The 24,094-nt window shown below is 34.6% G+C and overlaps 1 protein-coding gene across 11 annotated transcripts in view; it reads right to left on the bottom strand.

Annotated features, from left to right (window-relative positions):
• Positions 1–24,094, bottom strand: part of UNC13C (unc-13 homolog C) — a 171,847-nt gene that overhangs the window by 110,567 nt on the left and 37,186 nt on the right. For 2 of the 11 annotated variants that reach the window (XM_085234284.1, XM_085234283.1), the window contains exon 1: positions 7,305–10,487. The exons of 8 other annotated variants lie outside the window; for them this stretch is intronic. In XM_085234284.1, coding sequence (XP_085090410.1) covers positions 7,305–10,281 — 2,977 coding nt within the window. In that variant the 5' untranslated portion in view covers positions 10,282–10,487. Of the gene's footprint in view, positions 1–7,304; positions 10,488–24,094 lie in introns of those variants that run through there. One more of the 11 variants, XM_085234282.1, reaches the window with a different exon arrangement.

Raw genomic sequence — 24,094 nt, forward strand, 5'->3', positions numbered from 1 at the left:
CAAACTATTCCAGCATCAGCTACCCTCATTATAAATATTTTTTTCCTTATTTCTAACCTAAAACTCATTTTTTATGAGACAATCAGAAAATCAAACATACATCCAAGACAACAACCTGATCAGTCTGCTGTTAGCGATAATTCGATTAAAAAATGTTTAAAAGATTATTATTTCTTTTTTTTTTTTTACCATTAGTCATAGTGATCCTTCAAGCCTTGTGGCATTATTTAATTTTTGCACTTTTCTGAGCAGTGGAATATCTTAATAATACACTTTCATGACTGCAAAGATTTAGTTTAACTTTGTCCCTATAGCACAAAAATAGCAGTAAGGTCATTAAAAAAAATCAAAATATTAGGAAAGATCAAGATGTTATTATGCACACAATCTTAATTTTTCTCTTGTAACTATGCTTAATTGTATGACACTAAATTGGAAGATGACAAAGTTCATTATTCTCTTAAAGTAACATTTTAATCTTTAATTCTAGCAAACTGTTCCAAGAATGTCAAACTGACTGATAATTATGCTATTCCTGGAAGGAAACCCTTTAGACAAAATACTTGAAATAGATTAAAAAAAACAATACAACTGTTCTGTGGAAATAACTTCTAAAATCACCCAGTGATTTTAGAAGCAGTGCACAGTCTGAGTTGGACAATTCTAAGTAGCACACAACTGTTAAGAAACTAATGATGAAAACTAAGTCCAAATAAAAGATGTGCATTACATTGTCTGAAATAATAACACAAATTAAGACAAGCTAACATAATAAACATGGTAATGGAAGGCTGAAATTATCAGTACAGAACAGAATATTACAGAATCTGATCCTAGAGAATGTTGTATTGCTAAGGTATATTTGAGGAAGAGGTATTATACAATGTTTGAAAGGTAGTATTAAAACTAACACATCATGTGAGATGAGTGATGCTTGTCTGACAGAGAGAAGGTCACACTTAAATAAAACTTGGTTGACAGGAGAAATGGAAGAATTGCTGCCAGCACTTTACTAGCAGTGATGTAGAAAAATTACTAGCATATACATTGAGAGCAAAAACAGGAGGTCAGCTTGGTGAAGATAAAAACTGCATCTGTGTCTTTGCAAACAAGCTGGTCTGAAAATTTGAAACAAGACGATGAGATTTAAAAACATCTCTGGTGTTTGAAATCGAGTTGCATTAGACTTACAATGGCTCTTGTTTTCACTTATCCTCAAACAGCTACTAGATACATCTACCAACTCCTCAAATTTCTCTCTCGAAGAATAAATCTTTGTCAAGAACTACTTGATAGTGATATGTGGAATGATATTACTGCTTCTAAATATTTGGTGTTCTCAAACAACAGCCCTCTTAAAGACTGGGCTTTCATGACAGTTTCCTTCTTGTCAGAGTGATCTTAAGTAAAATGCAGAGTGCATTTAGGAACTCTTCCAAATCCAAAAGGCAGAGGGATTGTAAAACAAAATCTGTGGAGAATAAGGAGGAATATTTTATCTCTTTTGATACAAATTATAGCTGTAAAAGGAACCAAGTTTATGAAATCAAACAGTTGATTATTCTACACAGCCAACATATTCAAACTATATTTGACTTGGAATACTATATAACGATCTTGTGTATTCCACAGGCTATGGAGTTCATAGGTGTTGATTGTTTCTTCTTCTACGTGTTTGTATTCACTTCCTAGCTAAGGTTTAAGAACGTTTTTAAAATAGTCTCAAATGCCTTAAAAACGACTTTCAAAAGTTTGAAACCAAGTGGAAATCTTCAGATAAGTCACAATAATTTCAAGACTTAGTAGAGTAGAGGTAGAAAACGTGAGTGAATGTATAAGCACCAACAGAATAAGGTGGTGACATCAGCCATTTTTGTTTACTGACATAAGACAGAAAGTTCATTTGTTGGTAGGAAACTTGGTTAACTAGTATGAGAGAAGGAAAAGACCTGAACTACTTCGAAGCTAATATGGTTTATCATACAAGATAAATGGAGTAAAGATAAAAATTACAGAAAATAATGTTCAGTTGCACTGTGATATTTGGGAATAATTCTTTGGGTGGAAGAATTCTGTGGATTATTAAACTATATCATACAAGTAAATTTTGGGCTATGTTCTCAGTTGCAAGCTAATTGAACAGAATTTTATACAGTTTGTAGGAGATACTGAACTGGAATAGGTTTCAAACATTTGAAAGAATTCAAAATATTCTTTGCGTGATTCATTGCTTTGGCACTAGTCCTGTAAAAACATCAGCTGAAATGGTTTTCCCTGTATTTGGAATTACAGTATGAGTAAACAAAATTGAAGAGTTGAAAACAAAAGCCAGAAGAAAAAAATTTAAATATAACTATCTTCATTAGTCAACTGCAGAGAAGCTATCAGTTAATCAGTTGGCAGCTTGTTGTCTGCTACTACTTGGTTAGTCCTCCATTTACAAGGGTCTCTTTTTTCTTCCTCCCTCCTCTATTTAACATTTTATACACCTACACTTAATTTTAGAGTGTCAAGGACATTTATAAACATCTCTAACAGCAACACAACTATAGAAGACAAAGCTATTTTTCAGGGCTACCTGAAAAATCTGCTCTTTTTGTCGATTTTAATATGAAAATTAGTAAAATTTTCAGCAGACTGAATAAGAACTTCATGCGAGGCCAGTACAGGAAATGAATTTGTAAAAAATCAGAAGTGCATATGCATCTTGTTTTTAATCCACAGATGTTTATCAGTCAACTCTATCCTTATTTTTAAGTTTACCAAAATTCCTGATCATGAGAGCCATCTTTTGAATACTGTCTGCATATCAAGGCAGGTACAAAGAGGAATTCTGTAGGTGTTCTACAGATCATCTGGAAAATGTGCATAAAGAGAAAGTTGGGCGCCTGTTGCATGAAAGTAATCAAAATTCTTAAGGAGCAAAAGAGAGAACCTCTTCAGTTTTTTTACTTTATTGCAATATTCTGCTTTCTCAATAGATCAGAAAAAGATTTGAGCATATTTATGAAATCATGACTTCCAAGACATTACACTTTTTCAAAATATACATCTAGATACTTTTCAGTCGTTTTAACGAAATTCCTTTATCCTACCACTGTTTTATAAAAGTATGCAGTGTTTTTCGTTTCTAAAATACAATTCTCTAAAAAAAAAAGTTCAAATATTTTAGAGAAAAAGAGAAACTATTTATTACCTAGATTAAGAAAATATTAGTGTGTCCTCATTTCCTCAGAATCAATGTAAATAAATGCTTGGAACTAGTATTTACACTTAGATTTTCTCTGAGCTCTTAAAAATTTTATTTTGAATAGTTAAAAAAAAAAAAAGCAGGGAAATTTCACAAATACTAATCAATCTACATTAATTCTAAAGTTGAAAAAATAATGTTAAATTATCTTCTGTTCTTGTAAGGATTACGGTAGCAGAGATTAGCTCAATGCAGCTTGTTCAGATTTAATTACATCTAAGTCTTCAGTACCATTGCAACACCATTAACTAAACAGGTAGCTATAAACTTAAGGTTATATTATTATATTTTTTTTAAGTAACAAAGTACTTGAAGAAATGAGAAGGTAATAACAGAGCAACTGAAAGATTTTGAAGATTCCAAACTGTTACTTCTGTTGTAGCAAAAAAAAGACTGAGTAAAATGGATAAAAGTCCCCCACAAATGACAAAATTTGTTTCACAATGGTATGAACAATACTGATGGTACTAAAACTTTCTGCTGGTCAAAGAATTAGCAGCTCATTTTGGCATAATATACACAGATAAACACATTCTATTATCATTGATTGTTGTGTTATTTTATACACCAAAACAGAATTTCTCCATCCTACTAGAAAGTCTTCTGCTACACAACCTACATCACTTGACTGAGAATAAACTTTATTCTTAAACCAAACAAAACAATCAAGAAAACACATACAAAAAGTTCAAACAATTAATAATATTTTAACTCATTTTCATGTGAATCACAGCACTGATCTTGTGAAATCCAAATCCAAGATTCATATTCATGCAGCAAAACTGATACATTAACTATAGTTGTCAGTTAATAATAAATGTGCTCCTACACAAGTACAATAAAAACAAGTGGAGGTAAGATGGAAAAGGAAAAAAAAAAACAGAGTATGACGAGACTAGATTATTTCCTAAAGCCTATACTATTTGGGAAAATAATCTGATGCATACTGTTCATATTTCAAAATAAGAAGGTATACACTCGTTTCCAGATAGCGTAGTTGAAATTGCCAGAGTTTGGAATGTATACAAGTTATATACTTCTTTTACTGATGGCTTTTCTTAATCTGCAACCAAATGACCACATTGTGGTTTTGTTTCGAGCTTTAACATTTCTTTCTACAAAGGAAGACGGAAAAATACAAGCACCCTTCTCTATACAAAATGAGGCTTTTATTGATCATAATTTCTGTAAATTCAGTTCTCTATTGAGAGATCAAAAAAGATAATGCAAATCTCTTCCTATAAAACAACAAGAAAAGCAGCTCTCATACAATTTTAAGACAACTCCTGTTCCTGGCCACTGCAATCTGACTTGCTAATATATGTATGCATAGGGTAGGATGCATTCACCCATCTTAAAATAATAAACTAACATCTAGACCAAAGTCTTACTAAAATCTGTCCAGCCACCAAACGATTAACAAGATCTTCATCAACAAGATCACGAAGCTACTAGTTGTAAATTATCCTTCACAGACAGAAGTCTATATTGTCATTGGAAGTGACTTGCAAGAGTCAGGAAGCTTAGCCAGAGTGATAGTTTCATCAGGAGATAAACTTATCTAAGGCATCTATAAAATATAAGGAGAACAAAATTGGAATGGAATGAAAGAAACCAATAGGGAAAAAGCTAAAGAGAGAAAGTAGCAAGTGAAAACTGTGACAACGAATAAAGGGGTAAAGGTTTTTCTTGATTATGGTGCACAGAAAAACAAACCACTTACAAATATTTCTGATATTTTTTTTCTCAAATTAATATTCACACATAATTACAATGTTCCTATGTCCTTACAAAACTTTAAATCCTAGGTTTATTTCTATGTTGGTCATGTTTCCTCTCATCCTCATATCCTATTACTCACTCCAGTATGCCTCCAAAACCAAGTTGTAATAAATAATACATAAGCAATCAGCCCATAGCGTATTTTCTCTCTTCAGCTAGTGGCACAGACTAGGGCTATCCAATAGGACTCTTGTGCACTCATACATTATTTATGTACCAAAGTTTAACTGACCTTACCTCAAGTGTTACTAGATGAAAAGATTCTAAACTTTTTTTTTCATACTAGATTGGAGAAATGACACTACGATGTTATCAAGCTATGCTACTTATTGCCCAGATTGCTTACTACCCTCCTTTTCTTGCCTACCTGGATGAATGAAACAAGTCACTAAAAAAATAGGCAATTATTTTCAACAAAAATTAAATCATGCCACTAAACAATTCTGCTATTGTTCACTGTCATCTAGCCCATTTGCTCTCCAATTCTTCCTCCAAAGGCATGAACCCACTTGCAAAGGGAGTAGACAGAGTAGAAAAACTTAGAGGCTACAAACCTCTGTACAGTTTGTGTGTTTAAGCATAAAACATGACAGACTATACTGTTAATGAGTATCACCATGCATACTACAAGACCTGAAAGTATATTTTTAAACCAGTCAGAGACCAGCGAGCAGAAAAAAATTGTCAGGAAAATAAAGTGTGAAGAGAAAACAGATCTGCCACCAAAAAAAAAATAAAATAAAAAAATAAAAAATCAATGCATATAATTGTCTGGAAAACTAAGAAGTACTGTTGTAGCTGTCTTTCTGTAAATTCCCTTTGACCTTTATTTCAGTGGAAACAAGGTTCAGCTCCTAGTATGACAACGTATAACACTGCAAAAACTAAATCCTATAGCGTACATCCAACAGCGCACTTTCACAAACTGGATTTGGGGTCGGTTGGCTTCTCTGTAAGTATAGTGTAAGAAAAACTTCAGTAGTTCAGAAGGAAAAAATGACAATAGAGCAAGAGACTGGGAGAATTCTTTTATCTGCTGGGTTAAAGGAATTAAAAAAGGACTGGCCACATGAGACATAATATCATACTGTATATATTATATAATGCTATATATATACATATATATACAATACCATAAAGCTGCATCCACAAAACACAGATCTACAATTTTGTTACACTGTTTGAATATAAAAATAGACTTTAATATAGACTTTCAAATTAGTAATTGTTTGTAGAACACACTTCCAATTTCACTATAATTTTATCATAAAGTGCTTGTTCATTTACAAAATAAATGCCATGGTACCTCAAGATTTGGATGCTAATTACTACTATGACAATCTTTAGCCAGAAGCACAATTCTTCGTCTTTAATATGAATGTATCAGATGAATATTTTTGCAAGGTTGATAAAGAAAGCAAAGATTCAGACAAGATGACAACTACCATCTGGCTAGCTATAGTAATTATGTGATTCCAATTAAAAGAGCAAGTACTATTATAACATTACAATTTGTGTAGGCTAACACTGAAAATCATTATACTTGTGTAACACTAGAAGTGTTAAAATTATGCATATGGCTGTCTGTTTTGAAGTCTGCTAACAGGGAAGTTAAGATTGTAACAAATCTCACTATCACCTATCATAAGTTAAATTCATTTCCTGAACACATTCTTATACATGGATACCTGTTATACTTCCTTCCTCTTTCAAATCCTTCCCCTCCCCCTTTTTTTTTTTTTTTTTTGAGGACAAATCACTCATTTAAGGGTATTTTGCCAGTATAATTAAGGACAGAACTGAAATCAGATTTGACTTGTGCTCTCCAAAGTACATAAGAAGGTACATGTTGCATACAGAATGAGGACCACTACTTATCAGGATGAATACAGAAACAGACACATATTAAAAACTGTTAAGAAACACTGATCTGAATGCTATGTATTGCTCTTGTGATTACAATTGTATCAAGAATATTAAACTGTTTGGTTCTTTTCATAAGTCTTGGGAAATTTTTATTTTCAAGTAGCAAATTAGAATCACTGCAATTGCTCATAAATATACGTTTGAATAAATGTACTCTGAAAATTGGACAATTTTAGCTTTTTTAATTCCATGGGACTGTTTCACCCTATAAACCAAACCAGAAATAAGCAGAATTTCTGTCACAAATTTCAACTGAAGCAGGATTAGATACCATACAGAAATTAATAACCAATTCTAACACGAACAACATTTTGCTAAAATACAATATAAAAAATATTAAATTTACCTTCAGAATGGATTTTGTCTTCCAAGTCATTCATTTGTTTCTTGTATGCTTTTAAAGCAGCTTCTTTGAATGACGGGCGTATTCTTTTTTTCTTTGGAGCTTCAGTAAGCATCTCTTGGACATTCTGATTTTCATCTTCCCTTATTTCCACGTGAGCATCCACATGAGCATCCATGTCACTTTCAACTTCCAGTACCTCTTCACTGACCAAACCATCAAACTGTCCATCATACTGTTCCTCTGGAAGTATTGTATAAGGACTTTCACATGGAGGTTGTCCTAGATCATATTCTTGGACCTGCTCGCTTGTTTCACTACTGTTTGTTCTATTTTCTAGTTTAGCAAGGACTTGTTCCATTACTTCAACATAGTCTGTTTCATTCTCACCAGGTGGTTCAATTAAATCTTCTTCATAATCTGCTTTGTAGTAATAAGGCTCAGCATAAACATCAGAATCTAGTGTTGTGCTAGATTCATTTGCAGTAGACTGAGACAAAGTTCTAAATCTTCCCATGAAAGATGATCCACTGTCTTCATATCCACTTAAACTTTGTGTACTTTTATTCCAGACAACTTCTAATGCTGACTTAGCACGTTGAAGTGTAGATCCAAATTTAGGAAAGCTAAAAGTCTTATCAGAAAGGTCTATGCTTAATCTACTGTGCCATGACTTAGGGGCTGCTTCTTCTGAGTCATCACTTGGTAGTTCACTCTGACTTCGGTACATCATAGGCAATCGGTTTTGATTCTGATAAGGTGATTTAGAATTTGTTTCCTGATAATCGTCATATTGACCAGTCCACTGACTTTGTGATTCACTATCAAGGCCTGCACATGATGGAGAAGTTCCGTCAAGGGTAAAATCATAGCTTTCAGTATCATACTGTAGGTCAGAACTTTGGCACTTTCCAAAATCTGTCTGTTGATCTGAAGGACTGCTCATATCATACACAAAAACTTCTTGTGTAGATGAGTCTAGACCCAAATCCGCCCCTTGTTCCAACTGATTCCAATCTTTCCATGGTGAAAAGTCACCATGTAAAGAAAGCTGGGAATCACTATAGTGGCTTCTGTCTCTAGATACACACATTATTCCATTGCTTAATCCACTGTCAACAGTTTCTGTATTCTCTACTTCATTTTGCTCTGTATACTGTTGTGCATCTTGTGCAAAAGTCTGTTCCTGAGAACTGCCATACCAGTTGGCAGAATCATCTTGCCTTCGCTGCCAAAGTTCTCGATCTGAGGAAGACAATAATGAACTACCATTTGTTTTGCTAAAATACTGATTTTCTGAAAAATCTTCAGAGTAGGACTGACACAGTTTTGAGAAATCTGACTCTGAACGGCTAAGTTTAGGTGCAGCAAAGTCATTCTGCAAATGCCATAGAGGAGTCATGTCTGAATAATACATCTTTGGTTGCTTTTCCACATTGTCAAATTCTGGTGATTGACTCTCATAATTCCTTCTGTTTGAAAAGGTGTTATTATCAGCAGTTCTGCTAAGGTCTTTATGATCTGGGGACTCAACATTCCCCTTTGTAGTGCTTGCTTTTATTTGAAGTGCTGATTTAGATACCTTTGCATAACTGTTCTTATTTATATCTGATTCCATGTCTTTATCGCTATCAGGTGACTCCCAGTCATGCATTTTAGTTTTTGTCTCCACAGGTAAAATCTTCATATCCATACTCTCGTAAGTTTGAGAAGAAGGCAGCCCTCTTTCTTTTTTCTCTTTTATGTCATGTGAAAAAACATCTGTAGAAATTCCAATACCAGTTCCCTTAAGTTTATAAGACTTTTTTAAAAGCAAATCCCTCTGTTGTGATGACTCAAAGTAAACAAGAATAGGTCTTGGCTTTGCATTTGGACAGTCTCTTTGTTGCCCCAGCCTCTGGGCAAACTCAATTTTAATAGTGCTTTGTGCCTCTGAGAACCCCATTTTTTCTATTAGTATTTTGTAAACTATGTTTTCAGTTTTTTCAAGTCTCTCTTCTGGCACATTTAGAAACCTAAGACTTGCTTTGTTTCCTGGATGGCCTATCTGCTTGATGTAGTCATGTATGTCTCGAGTTTCTCTTCTGGATTGTACAAATCCAGTTCGCAATTGTTCAATTTCATTTTGCACCACTTCTACGCTACTGGAAATTTCATCAATTGATTGTTTCAGAGCATTTACATGCCCTCGTAATTCAGAAAGTTCTGTTTCTATTTGGCTTATTCCCTGAAGCTCTTTAAAGATCATTTCCATGACATCATGGGTTTGACTAATACAGCCTGTTGAACTGAAGCCAGGTTCAAGAGTATTTGATTTCTGGTGACGGCCAGTTCTATCGAGCGATTTACTTCTCAAGCCCCATGTTTTCTTCCATGTACTTAGTTCAGAGTCTGATGAGACACATTCTTGACTCTTCTTCCATTTCCTCAGTTTGCGTAGAGCTCCAAGCTTTAGTGTATGTAAAGTACGTTCTCCATCAGAACTTCCATCAGATGCTGCAAGGCTGCTTAAACTCTTTCTGTTGCGTCTCACAGGCATTGTGTGTGAAAAGTACTCGTTTTTCTTGCTATTACTTTTTACCTCACTTAATGAATCAGAATATGAACTATCATTTGAAGACAGATCTTGTGTTAAATCTTCATTATTATTGTTTGTTACAAAAACATGCTTTTGCAGTCCATTGGCGATAGCAACTCTGTAACTGAATGTTGGAGAAAGAGAAAATTCTCTATTACTTTCCTCTTCTTCAGTTGATAAGTTGCGAGCAGATGGACACTTGGCAATCTTTTTAACGGTGCTTTTTAAAGTATTTGAAAATTTTGGATTCTTTGTTTGTCCAGTTGGAGTTAAATCTTGTTCCTTTTTGCTCTGACAACTCTCTTTCCTTTTTGTACTATTTCCCAATTTCTTTGTAAACATTCCTTTGCAAATCTTATATATGTAAGATGAGATCAGGCTCTTTAAGCAGGAGGAAACCATGGAGCGTAACTTACATAAATATGTTTCCACAAAACATAATTATCGATCCAGCCAAATATTTGCATCTCCAGCAGGAACATCAGTAAGTATTTCATCAACAGATACTTTAGACTTCTAGACTACTGATGCTTTGGTATCACTTCACAAAAAAAGGAAACCAACAAGAATTACAACAATCCCCAACCAAAAAGCCATATGTTCTTGTTAGAAACAAAATCCTGAGGGCCTTTTTTCTGTCTTGTATAATCTCACTCTCCTGCGCGTGGCATCTTGAAGTGTCTAAAAAGGAGGGAATTATGTTACTATGGCTGCCGCACAAGTAGCATTCAATAACACACATTAACTGGGTTACAGTGCAAGTATTTATTTATACTTTCTCCACAATTGTCTGAAAATAACTTAAATATTGAAGCTGAAAGTGGTTCCTAGCAAATGCATTTAAAATAACTGAATTAGGTATGTTTATAGACATTTCTGCGCACTGATTTATTGAGATACTTGATGTTAATGTTGTCTGCTTTTTTCCCCAGAGTAATGACATTTCAATTTATATGATGTACAGTAACAGTAAAAAAAAAAAAAAAAAAAAAAAAAAAACAAACAAAAAAAAAAACAAAACAAAAAAAACCCAGGTTAATAAGTTGTTCCTAGCCAGCAAAATAGAAAAAAATCCTTTTGGTACTGTTTTCTTTTTAGATTGGTGTATATGCATGACATGGTTTGAGAAATGGATGCCTTGTGTTTTTGCCAAACTAACATGTCATGATAAGCCAGAACTTTGAATGCGTTTGCATTCTAGGTTTCTTTGCTCTAAGAAGGAATAAAAGAGGAATAAAAGAATCCACAAGAGAAAGTAAAAGACAAAATTAAGCTGAACTGATGGAACAATCTCATTTAGTTACTAAGTTTTAAACTGCACTGGTCATGGGGAAAAAAAATTAAGTACATATAAGTAAGTGAGAGAGAAACAAATGTGGTTTACACATCTCAGGATAAATACAGGTGGCATTACAGCAGGAAAGCAATTTGTTCTGAAGAAACATTAGAAAAGATTCCAGGAGGTACGTGGAAACTTGTTTTCCATTGCAGAGAAGTTTCTATTCCATAAAAAAAAAGCAGTCAATACATTTTAATGACCTATAGATGGACCTATAGATGTTCTTTTTTTTTGTTGTTGTTGATGTTTTTTGTACAGCATATAATACTCACAGCTGCAGGATAAAACAAGACAAACAGCTTAGAAAAATCCAAAATAATAGTCGTTAAAATGATTATTTCAGTTTCTTAACCAGCTAAAAATTCTTTGGCAGAATAAGAAGTTTATGTAGACACAGGCTACGCAAATTTTGAAACTTACTCTGTGGCAGCATAGGAGGGGTACAGGATATAAGTTATGAATTCTCCTTCAAGTCTGCAAATGGCATGGTAATGTATGAAGCATTACAGAGTGTTCACATGCCTTAATATAAATCATCTTCATTACAAGGCTTGTCTTCATGGAGCCTATTATTAATTATATTCCTTATGGTACCTTAACTAGTTATTCAAGCAGTAACAGGAAAATGCACTGTGTTTAATTGATTCAAGCAAAACTGATACAAGTCTGGTTGGTACATGGAGTGCTGGAACAGTTGATGTAAGAAGATATTTCTTATCCAGTTCATAACTAAATTATGAGGCAGAGCAAAAGCAAACAGAAAAATAATATACAATAGTCTTCACCCTTTCTAAAGTAGCTGACTTTTGTTTCATGAGCTAAAATATTTGTGGAAAATAAAATATCTTTTAACATACATAGCTTTGATGACTTTTTTCTTCTTTCAGGTGTATGCCCGATTTCTGAATATTAAAAGCCATATAAGGGCAATAAATGTTTGGAAGAGAAGTGCTGGCTTAGTGGAGCTGCATACAATTTTTAAGGCATGCAAATGCCATCTCAGAATAATACAATAACTCTCCCCTCTCTGTAGATAATGCTCTCTAGCTTTCACATATTATTAGAGGATTACTATCCTGGGACACTTCTCAAAGGCACGATTCTAGAAGCAGAAAAACTTAAAGTTTTAAGCCATTACACTGAATTTTTGTAACCATTTCTTGAACAAGATTGGAAGCTACTTCCTGCCTCCACCACGCAAACAATTCAATTCACTCAGACTTCCTTGAAAAGATATCAACAATGTATAAACAAGCTAGCAGGCTTGCTTATTGTCTCACCCTTGAAAGCAACAAGGAACAATGAAGTAATCGTTATAATTTAAACATTTTACTCATTTTAAATAAGGTTTCTAGAAGAACCTTGCTTTCATAGCCAGCCACACTTTTTATCCAATGCCTGACCTACTCTCTTTATCAGAGACGATTTAAAATACTTGTAAATTAAAAGTTGTACTGTTAAGCACATAAATCTGCTCAATTTAGCACATTTATGTTCCCTCATGCAAGTTGCATTTTTTCTCACTTACATTAGTCACATGATCCATTTTTCAGTTTACAGCCTATCACTGCTCTGTTAAATACTAGTTTTCTAAAAAGGTTTCTCTACATATTGAATCAAGACTTATTTTAATCAAGAAAAGATTACCATACTTCTATTTTAAAGGAGTGCACTAAGGGAAATTAACTCTGAGAAATAAGAAATAGTCACTTGTGAGGCATGTAGAACAAAGAATTATTAGAAAGATCTTTAAATTGTCATGCAGTAATTTTCTGGTTTTATCCAGGTCTTCTAATGAATCAACATGAATCTATTTTTCAGTCTTTTTCTGCTTGTTACCACAGTAAACTAACATATATGATAAAGTTGATCAGGGAGGGGTTAAGTCTAAGAAGAATTCATTCTCAGATGTTTAGTTTATCATTATAGCAGTAAAGTTAATTAGCAGAAGTATAACAACAGCAACAGGTCAGGAAACTGGAAAGTTATATAGACTGTGATATTAGAAATGAAGTTCATTAATGGGTTCCTCCAGTAACAACAACAAAAAAAAAAAAAGGACAAAGATGTTTTCTTCCATATTTTCCCTTTAGAAAGTCTTAATATAAGTTTTTATCATTCATCTTGATTTTGAAATTTGAATTGATTCTAAGAACACTGTTAATAGCAAGGTAATGGCCAGCTCTTCAGCTGGAAGCATCAAGTATAAACAGTCTTATTCCCAAAGCTAAAACTTATGCGTCAGATTGAGGAGACACAGGAGATCAGTTAAAAATAACAGTTTTAAAGAATGCAAGCAATGTATTTGGTCAGAAATCCAAATGTGAGATCCTCATAGATTATGAGATTTACTTTTCCATTTTTATCAAATCAAAACAAGTAGATCACTGCTGACATTCTGCTGTATTACAATAAATGAAGATATACAGTAGCATCCCTGTTCCAATCAAAGATAGGTTTGTGGATTAGGAACATTCCCGCTAGAACCAAGAAACAGACAAGATCACAGCTCTCCTTAACTTTTACAGCTTTACACAGCTACAAGGGGCCTGCACGTATTTGGAAGGGGGGAGAGAAGTAGTAGCTCCCCTCTCTAAAAAGGCATGTAGCAGTTGGTGTTCACAACACTGAGGTAGTAGAGGTAAAAATAAAACAAAACCCCTTTCGGCAGCAATGCCACTTTGCATTGCTAACAAAGCAGTCAGTATTGCCTATAGGCCAAGGTATCCATTGGGGATACATAAAATGCTTTTAAGAAGTGAAGTAATCACAGACAAAATCTAAAAATATTATGTTTGTAGCTACAGAAACTGAGGTTAAAGCAGTCTTTGTTACTTTCAGGAACACAAGAAATCAATAACAGGATAGCCATAATTCACTCCTACAGATTTATCAAGTATGGCTTTTAGTAGTCTCCTGGGAATAAGGCTACTCTGACATAACTGTACTTCAATCAATGTATTTATGTCTGCTAGGTGAAACCTACACTAAAAATTTTATAGTCTCCAGATTGTTTCATTAATTTACAATAACCATAACATTGCACTGAAATGCATCTCAGATGACAATTTGTAAGAATTTAATTTGAAACTATTATTTGTTGCATTATATTCTTTCTAAGTTCTTATATTCTTCTCAAATACTGACATTTATGATTTGTGTTATTGGTGAATCTCTCAAGATAAAGTAATACTGATGCTAATGCTGTATGATATGTAGCTGATCTGCCTGCACACCCTGGCAAAGAGAGGCTTAACAACAATAAATCTTTTGGATTATTCTCCTTCGTTTCAGGAATTTCTCAGCAGAGTTCAGCCCAGAGATTTTCTCCCCACTATTCAAATGAGAGTGTGGATTGCTACCAGAACACAAAATTTTCGCCTCAGCTGGATGCAGACTTGCTTCTCCTATAGTAATACTGAGAAAATAATCTTAGCTGGACAATATCAATCTTAATCACAACATCAGCCCTAATGCAGTAGAAAGAAAACTAACTGGCTGTCAGAAAGCAGCCACAGAAGCTGTGACATATGCCATATACCTTGGCTTGAAGCTTTAAAACATCCTTCTATGAACATTAGAAAGCTAGCTGGATAATGTGAAATCCATAATAATAATGTTCTAATCTCAATAATGGTAAAGAGTTGCACTTGCTCCATTTGGCTAAAAAGCTATTCCTCTTGTCCTTTATACCATTTTGAAAGTTCACTACATATTGTTTAACCACTGATATTTCTTTATGGATCCAGCTATCTCTGTATCTAATCACCATCTAACCAGCCATGTTACTATTCTATTACAGGACATGTAACCAATACAACCAAGCGTGAAACACATCCAAAGAGGTGGGATTTTTATCTTATTTTGTTTTTAAGTTGCACTTTTCTCCACAGCTTTGTGTAAATTCATGTTTTTTGCATTTCTCTGATAAGTTTTCTTCTGAGAAAGAAATGTGTAGTATGGTATTCGTATCACAAACATGAAAATGATTTTTGAACTAATATACATTCAAAACTACGTCATTATAAGACAATGACTTAACTACACCTACAAAAGAAAGATTTATGCAATATGATAGAATAATATTTAAATGTAAAAAGATGCTGAACGCATTCCTAAAGTTAAAATGGGCTCCATCTGGAGAGCAGTAGACTACTTATCTTAGTGTAGTTGAATATATTAATTCACACAACAGTTAAGATGTAGACTGTGCATGATTGGAACACAGCTTCAATATTATCTGCCTAACTCTTTTTCTTTAATGTTTCTTTTTAAGAAAAAAAAAAAGACAGTATAGTATAAAAAGAAGAGCAGAGAGCCTAAAAGTTCTTTCTCCTCCCCCCCCTTTTTTTTTTTTTTTTTTTTTTTTACAGCTGCACAATGTTATGTTGTCCTACCTGATCTTATTGATCTTATTATCAATATTTTCATGTCAGGAACTGGAAAGCTTTATGGACAATTGTATTTAATAACTTGTTCCTATTTAAGTGCAGGCTATAGAGGGAACAGAAAACCTAAAAATGAAAGTTATTTGTTAAGATTATCGGGATAACTGTATTACTAAGTCACTATGGGCATATTAATCACTTTCTCACAGGTATAGATATTAAATCCTCTAACTGTACAGGCATGAGCTCTGGGACAGGCAATTCTCTGCCATGAATTAGACCCCTTCTGGACAGTCTGCCATGGAACTTTGGATCATCTTTGACCTAAATCAATCCATATCGTATGGATAATTTTAAACAGTGCTGATTTATTTCATTTGTTTTGGAGGACTTTTTCCTAGGGTGGTTGGTGTTCTTTTTTTCTTTTCTCCTTTGTTCTTGCTGTTTAAAGCCACTTACAAAAAGTATATGTGAAATAATGCAAATTGTAAACTGACTTCTACCACAAAAATATTTAAGTATTTTCTAAAATATACTGATAGTGTAACTAGTTATACTTTTATAATACACTGTATGAAATAGTTTTTAATAAAGATACCTTTCACTTGGTGAATAGTAGCAACCATTTGTTTTTTTACATTTGAAAAAGGTCACAAACTTAAACCACCACAGCTGCTGTTGGTAGCATACACTACCTAGCATACACCAGAGAGAGTAGACACAAACATGAGCTGACCTTGCCAAACACCTGAGCTGATGTTCACTAACAGGAATGGTAGACATAAAACAAGTTTCCAAATGTGCCACAAAAATTAAGTTATAAAAGAACATCTTCTCTTCCTTTGCTACTAAATACTGACATCTGCAGAGCAGTAGTTAGATTTCCACCCCTACTTTAGAGCTACGAATCTAACTGAATGACATAGGTGATAAAGACAAAACCTGCACGATAACCTTCTTAGGTGCCAAAGAATTTTTATACTTCAAAGCTTCTGTTTTGCTGCAATGGTTTCATGAGACAATCTACTACTTTATTCTTCCTAGATTTTCACAGCACTAAAGTTAAAAGAAAATTGGGAATTTTCAGCCTTCTTTGATACTTTTATGAACTGGGAGATACTCTGAGCTATCTGCCTTCTCCTCCAGCTTGATAATGCTCTGGAGTCTCAGTGCTTCACCTGTGATGTCCCGAGTACCCCCACACTCATATATAGCCACTATAGCAATGCTATGTTGACATTGGTGCAGGATCAAGTAAATAGAGTAGTGTCAGAAGACCTTTAAACAACTCTGCACTTTGTGTAAATTCCACTGAAAAAAAAATCATGTATTATGGCTTGTTTATTTATGCAATGTGTCTTTGAGACTACACTTCAACATAATTTCTATCATAATGCCATTAGAAAAAATAACAGTGAATGAACAAAAGGTTTTAACCTAATTTTTTTTTTTGAAACTTTCAAGCCTCAGCACTGTCCTCTTGACACTTTCCTCTGCACATTGATTGTATACAAGGTAAGGATTAACACTAGTTTCAGAACAGTCAGATGTTTCAAATAACATCAAATTTTCATTTCATTTGTTTGCTATTGATTGTCAAATCATTGTAGCATATTACACTAAAGGCATTATTTTATGTAATCGCTGCCAGCTGCATTTAGAATACAAGCGTTGTGTCACCTCCTCTGTGAAAAATAAGATCTTTATGATGAACAGTTAATTCTCACACCAGAAAGCAATTTAGTACAACACCACGGAATTCTTTCAAGGCACAATAGTTCCTGTCAGCTAAAGGTTAACTTCAATATTAAGAGGCCATAACTCATATTAACCCTTTCTGTATCAAGGTATTATAGAAAATTATCACTGAATCCCAGCCTGCAGCCAAATTACCAATGTAACAATACTTTGAGAGAATGTTTTAAGATGTCTCAGGACTTCTAAGCAATCATATAAGGATTATTTTATTCCTAAATGTTTTTAATACTCTTTTTCTTCCCACTAGACATTTATTAAAACACATTAGTATTCTTAGTACATTGTTTTATATTGTATTTCTATTTCACTATATGTAATTGGTCTATTAGACAGAAATGCAATAGGACACATAGGACTAAAGAAAGTTACAGTTTAATACAATTGAATTTTTATGTTTTTATAGTTCTTCCACCTACTTATTGCAAAATGTATCTCTCAGTAAGAAAATACTTTCAGCTTCTGTAAATCAACCTCTAGAACTACCCAAAACAGAACATTAATGTGTATTTAATGATGTACAAAAAAATATTAAACAGCTTTACATTTTCTTAGCCTGTGGCTTGGATGGTAGATAAGGAAAGGTACTCTAACAGACTGGTTTAGCTTTGGAGCAGAATCAAGCATGTATTCTGAGCAAGCTGTCTTTTCAAAGCAAAGCTGCAGGGTGTTCATCTTGAAGATTAATCAAGACCCAGAAATACATAAGCATCTGTAAAGCTCAATTTATTACTAATCCTATGATGAACTAGGAAAAAAGTATGAAGGGATATAAGCAAAACAAACTATATTTTCACCATGTATCCATATTTGAATTATTTAACATAGCTTTTTATATCATTTAAAATGTTCCAACTCATTTTTAAATCAAACGCTACACTAATTCTACACTGTGAACTTACCAACATTGCAAAATAAGACTCCCCCCACCCAAACCCACACACAGACTTCCTAAAGAATTGTTGATTCTTAACTCTACCCGACCTAACAGTTTCATCAACATTGTAGCATTACAAAGAAATCAGTTCCAAATCAATGCATCCCATTAGCTAGAACAGCAGGAGGTACGCTCAGAATGAAAATAAGGGAAGGAAACAAAGGAAACAGAAAAACGTACGCAGACTAGCTACAAAAATATGAAGAAGATACGTACCTGGATTAAATTCTTCTTAAAAACAATAAGATACAAGTTACATACCACCATCTTTATATTTTCCTCTTATGAAGAAATACCATGCACAAATCCATTCCTATTTTCCCATTCTTCCTTCAGCCTTAAAAGCAGTACAGTACAGACATGAGGCTGCTTCTCAGCGATTCAACTCAAGTGCAATCAGGCATGCTGTTAGTCCGCAACAATATCTGTTCAAAATTCCATCGTATTCCCTAGGCAGCATTAAACGCTTTCTCCCAACCCCCTGGCTTTCTCTCTTTTTTTTTTTCCCCCCCCACCCTCCTACAACTTGTTCTAACAGCTATGAGCAGTTGTATTTATAGCTACTAATTCGTTCTGCTACTAGTGCAGCTACTAATTCAGATTTATTTCTCCGCTGTGATAGCAAGATGGGAGTCAGCGTTGTACTCCTGGTCAAATACAACATCAACACGAGAGCACAGCAATCCTCCTGGTGCTTTTGGTGCTGGTAACTTCACCCAATGCCGTTTTCTTCTGCCACTGCTTCTGTATGCAGTATTCAGTGCAATAGCCACAGCCTTCCTGCGTGGAAGGCAGCCCCTTCTCTTCACAGATGGAGTAAAATAGGCTTACAGAGAGCCCTCGCTCACAGAAACGGCACAGGCAGTGTTCCCTGAGAGCCAGCAGGTGCATCACTGGCCACAAGGATAACAGTGACAGATCATATCTCTTGCTTGGTAGGGCCATAGTTCACCTAACACTTTATCAGTCTGACATGACGCCCAGAGAAACAATTGTATAGCTTTCTCCTTCGGCAGGGATTTCCCAAAGGGCTGATTTTTTTAAATTCCTATTTAATAGAAGAATCGGCTACACAGATCCATAACAATTAAAATTTAAAGGATGCTTGAGATAATAAGCATTGCTCCTTTCCCCCCCACACACAGTATTTTGCGTATTTTCATTTAATTCCTAGACAGTAGGACTCAGTCACTTATTTGTATTCAAACAGCAGAATAGATTATTATTATTGTTCATGCAGGGAGTAAATCATTATCCTTTACAAAATGTAATAGTTTTTAATGTTAACTGATTTAATGGTGTGTGTAAAGTCACAATCAGCACATTAAGTATGTTTTAAACCTTGACACATGAAGAACTGCAGGACAATCTTTCATGAAACCATCAGCTTACAAAGCAGTATCCATATAACATAAGTGTAAATATTTACTTAACACATGTACAGTCTCACCACCACAAGTATATTGTTACCACATCAATCTTGGGAGATAGCAGCACTGAAATGCCATATAAAATTCTAAGTATTTTTGCTCATAAATTATGTATAATTCCTGTACAAAAAATAAAATTTGAAATTTCTGGTCAGTGTTGACACGCTAGTAGCAACAGAACTACTAATTCGGTTATTTCCTTCTAAAAGACATTAATGATACCTCGAGTCAACGGTGGCACTTAGAGGTATTCAACAGTTTTTAGTAATAGTTATTTAAAGCTCTGTTGGTTGTAGATTGCATTTTCTGCAATCACTGTATTATGAGCAATGAGATCTTACAACATAATGCTTTTGAAGTATGATTTACAGATGGAACAGTTCTAGAACACCATCATCCCCCGTGATAAAATTAGTAGTTTGGATTTTTTTTTTTGCATATCATTATAAAATAACGATGGATCATTATTATGTTCTGTTGAAATGAACACAGCCTATAAATACTCCTTTTAATTAGATTTATAGCTACGAATCAGATTAATGAATGCTTTATTATTCAAATCTTATTGTAGTAATTAGCCTGTAGTGATTACTTACTATTCTGTCTAAACTTACACAAAATGATGCTGCAGATCTACCATGTTGCACGCCAACAGGAATACAATAAAACTTTATAGACGCACAAAAGGAAATATTCATCTGATATAAATTTTGAGTAATATAGTCCTAAATACATGAGATGCAAAAATAGTGCCTCAGCCAATAGAATGGCTTATTAAGGGTGAAAATAAATAAATAATTGGCCAGCTTAATCAAGCATGGCCACCAAGTGTAGAAAGACAGTAACAAATAAGCTGTGTTTTCATCAAGATTAAATAAACGCTCTTGTGTCTACAAGCAATGAAACGAAGAATGTTTTGCAAAAAAAAGATATCTTTTTTCACTTAATAAAAAGTGTTTGTGAATAACATTACTCATAACACGTCAATTAATGTAGTCAGCATCAAGCAAGTTCACAGAATCATAGGGGTTGAACAGGACCTTGAGAGATCACTATGTCTGGATATTGTTAGGTGTTAGTTGTAAGGACATTACTTGTATGGTACTGACCAATATAAAACTGGGATGTGCGTCCATACCACTCTCAATAAACTAACACATAGGCTATCTACATTTTCTTAGTTCATACACTGATGAAGCTAGCCTTAAAATACCTTTAAGAGCTGACAATGATGTAATGCAATTTACCAGTTGTTAACAACTGCCTTGTGTATGGTTAACAGACTACATACAAATGCTGTGATTTCTGTTACACTCTTCTACCCAACTGCTGTACTTTGATCGTGTCAGCAACCACTTTATCCAGCCAGCTCACACATGAAGAAAAACAGCAACAAAACAAAACACTACCTTGTCCAAAACCAGCAAACAAAACCATCCAACGACCAGCAGGCATAAAGACTTCATGGAAAGAATAGCTATTCTGTATGCCTATTTCCAGGATTTCATGACCACGATTGCTAGTGATAATTCCTTGAAGCAGTCATCCATCAATGGTCAAAAGTTCTCGATATGAAGAACACAGTGCCAATTAAGTTGCATTTGTAGAAAAAGAGATACAAAAAAAAGTCCCAGGAACACATACATGGGTTTGTAAAAACATTAACTCATAAAGCAGAAGAGAACACCCTGAGCTGGAAGCCACCCAAAAGGTTCCCCAGATCCAACTCCTGATCCATACAGGAATACCTAAAAACTACAGCATATGTCTAAGAGCATCGTCCACTTCTTAAACTCCTGCCAGCTCGGTGCTGCCACCACTACCTGAGCAGACTCTAACTTAATGTTTTGCATCCTGAAAATATAAAAGAAAGATAATTTTCTCCATACCAAGATAGCTCTAATATGGGCAACTACTAAAGGGAGAATTGATTGAAACTATAAACACTCCTTAATCAAATGACTACTAATGTAGCCACTGAGCTTCACTGCACGAAACTTAGACTATTAACCTTGAGGAATACTTCCACACACCTTTGCATCTCCAAGACAAAAGAAATCACTTCAACAACTGCAGGACACACTGCAAATGTATTCTTTCACATTTTTTCTAGAAAAAGGCCTGATTCTTGTTCCTCCTCTTTTGATTGAAATATATTTGAAATAATAACTATTATAAGTGAATAAAATTCTGAAACCACAGCTTCAGTGTATTTAGTGATCTCTCTCACAGTTATTATGATTTAGCAAAATACTGTTGAGGAAACACATAGTAACACTCTGACCCTGATTCAATAGATTTAACTCCAGAAGTCTTCTATGGGGGAAAAATGAATTTAGTAATTCCAAAATAATAAAAACTTCTGCAGATTTATTAGTCTTGTCAACCTACATTATGACTTAGCTTATAAAAAAATTGAGTCCTTCTGCACCCAAACTATACTAGTAATTACTTCATTCTTTAAGCTAAATTATACTTTAGGCTATCAAGTTCAGCCTGCAGAACAAATCCACTTAAAATATAGTGTAATATTCACGGACAAAGCAGTTTTATATTTGGAACCCAGTTATACCAAGAAAATGGGACAAAGCTTTTCCTACACATTGATACACATATATATTTTTACAGACATACACAAAATTCAGCAACAGAAGACAGTTCCTATTGCTTAGGAATAATAGTCTGTCAAATGAAAATATTTCAGTAACATCCATCACTATTTGTAAGTAATAAAACCACTGTTAAATAAATCCTATGGGGCATTAATGGACTCACTACTTATACTGAAATTATGACAATTATAACCGATTAGAAGCAATTTGTATTTAATGACAGCTCTCAGCCTAAGTTTGCAAAAGCTGCCACAGAATTAAGCTGTCCCATCCTCCGCCTCCCCAGCCTGATGAGAGGAGGAATATTTCTTCTCTTTCATTATCATTACGAAAAGGCAATAACAGTGTCAATCCTTACGCCGAGTCAATTAGAAATAAATCTGATCAATCTCTTCCTAAATCATACAATTCTAAGTCTAATCAGAGATTCCATTTTTTTTCTACACTGGAAGGACCGACTGCTCAGTCCGGCTCGGTGTCGCCGCGGCGCTCCCAGCTCCGGCTGCTGCTGCCAGCCCGCCGGCACGTAGCCCGCCGCGCCGGGCGGAGCGAGCGCCTCCGTGCCGCTCCCAGCGCGCCCCCTGCTGGCCGCCCGGCGGCCCTGCATCGCGGCTGCCCTCAAGTGCCGGGCGCTGCTTGCTTCCAATAGTACAGTTGTGTGGGCTAAGAGCCACTCCATCACGGGAGGTATCATATGGTTTTTATAATAATAGTTTTTTTTAAACCCATGGAAAGTTCTCATGTCCGCAATGCTTAAAATAATTTCTAATTCACTCAGGATACAAAGGAATGTATTAAATACATCCCATTTCACTGGGGAGAATGTACAGAGTTTTAAAGATGTTCTCTCATACAGTGGTTATTTTCTTTATGATAAACCTCACTGTCATTTGGATATAAAGGCTTACTTTTAGAAAGAAAAAGACAAAGCTATTCATTATTCACAAATCTTGATAATGCATAAGTGGATGGGATCCACCTGTCAGTTTCCAAAATGGAAACAGTGTCAGGTATTTTGGAGTTTCTGAAAATGTGCAGGCTCAGACCATTACTTACTCTCCACTAAAGATCCAAACATAGTTCCTTTATTGTTATCTATGAAATTATGCAGTTTAAATGTCATTAAGAGAAGTGAAGGTTTTTCATTAAGGTTTTTAAATTAACGGAGAACATATAAACACTTTTTAAATCATAACAGCTCTTGGTCAACTGCAATTTAAACATAAGCTGGCTCTAGTTTTGAAAGAATCACAACACATAAGCCAAACAAACAAACATACACCAGGAAAGACCAATATCAAAGCATATTTCAGGAGAGAAAGTGATTTTTCTCCCATTTGGGTATATCAAGCACCCAAAGTCATAACGGTATCGACATGATGTAGACATTTACGAATAAAGTACGTCCCTCTGAAGCATAATTGCAATGCACTCTTCTTGCTCACTGTTTCCCTCCAGCAATGGGGACACCCTAGAGACTGTTAGCCTGTCTTGCCTATGAGAGCAGAATGTTTGCCAAAGAAATTTAAAAGCCAGAAATCGCACTCAGTTGCCACTTTTCATGCAAGGAATTGATTTTAGCTTGATATTTTACTGACTATTATTGTGTTCCTTTATGTTTTGCAGCACTTATAAGACTTTCTGCAGTAACTAAGCTCTTCAGATACTACTGTTGATACATGCATCCCTTCAGTTTTCACAGAAAGTAAGTATGAATTTGTACCATTGCTCGACTAAGCTCTCTCCAATTACAG

This window comes from Meleagris gallopavo, chromosome 12 (genome assembly GCF_905368555.1).
Source record: "Meleagris gallopavo chromosome 12, MGAL_WU_HG_1.1, whole genome shotgun sequence".
In the NCBI taxonomy this organism is placed as follows: Eukaryota; Metazoa; Chordata; class Aves; order Galliformes; family Phasianidae; genus Meleagris; species Meleagris gallopavo.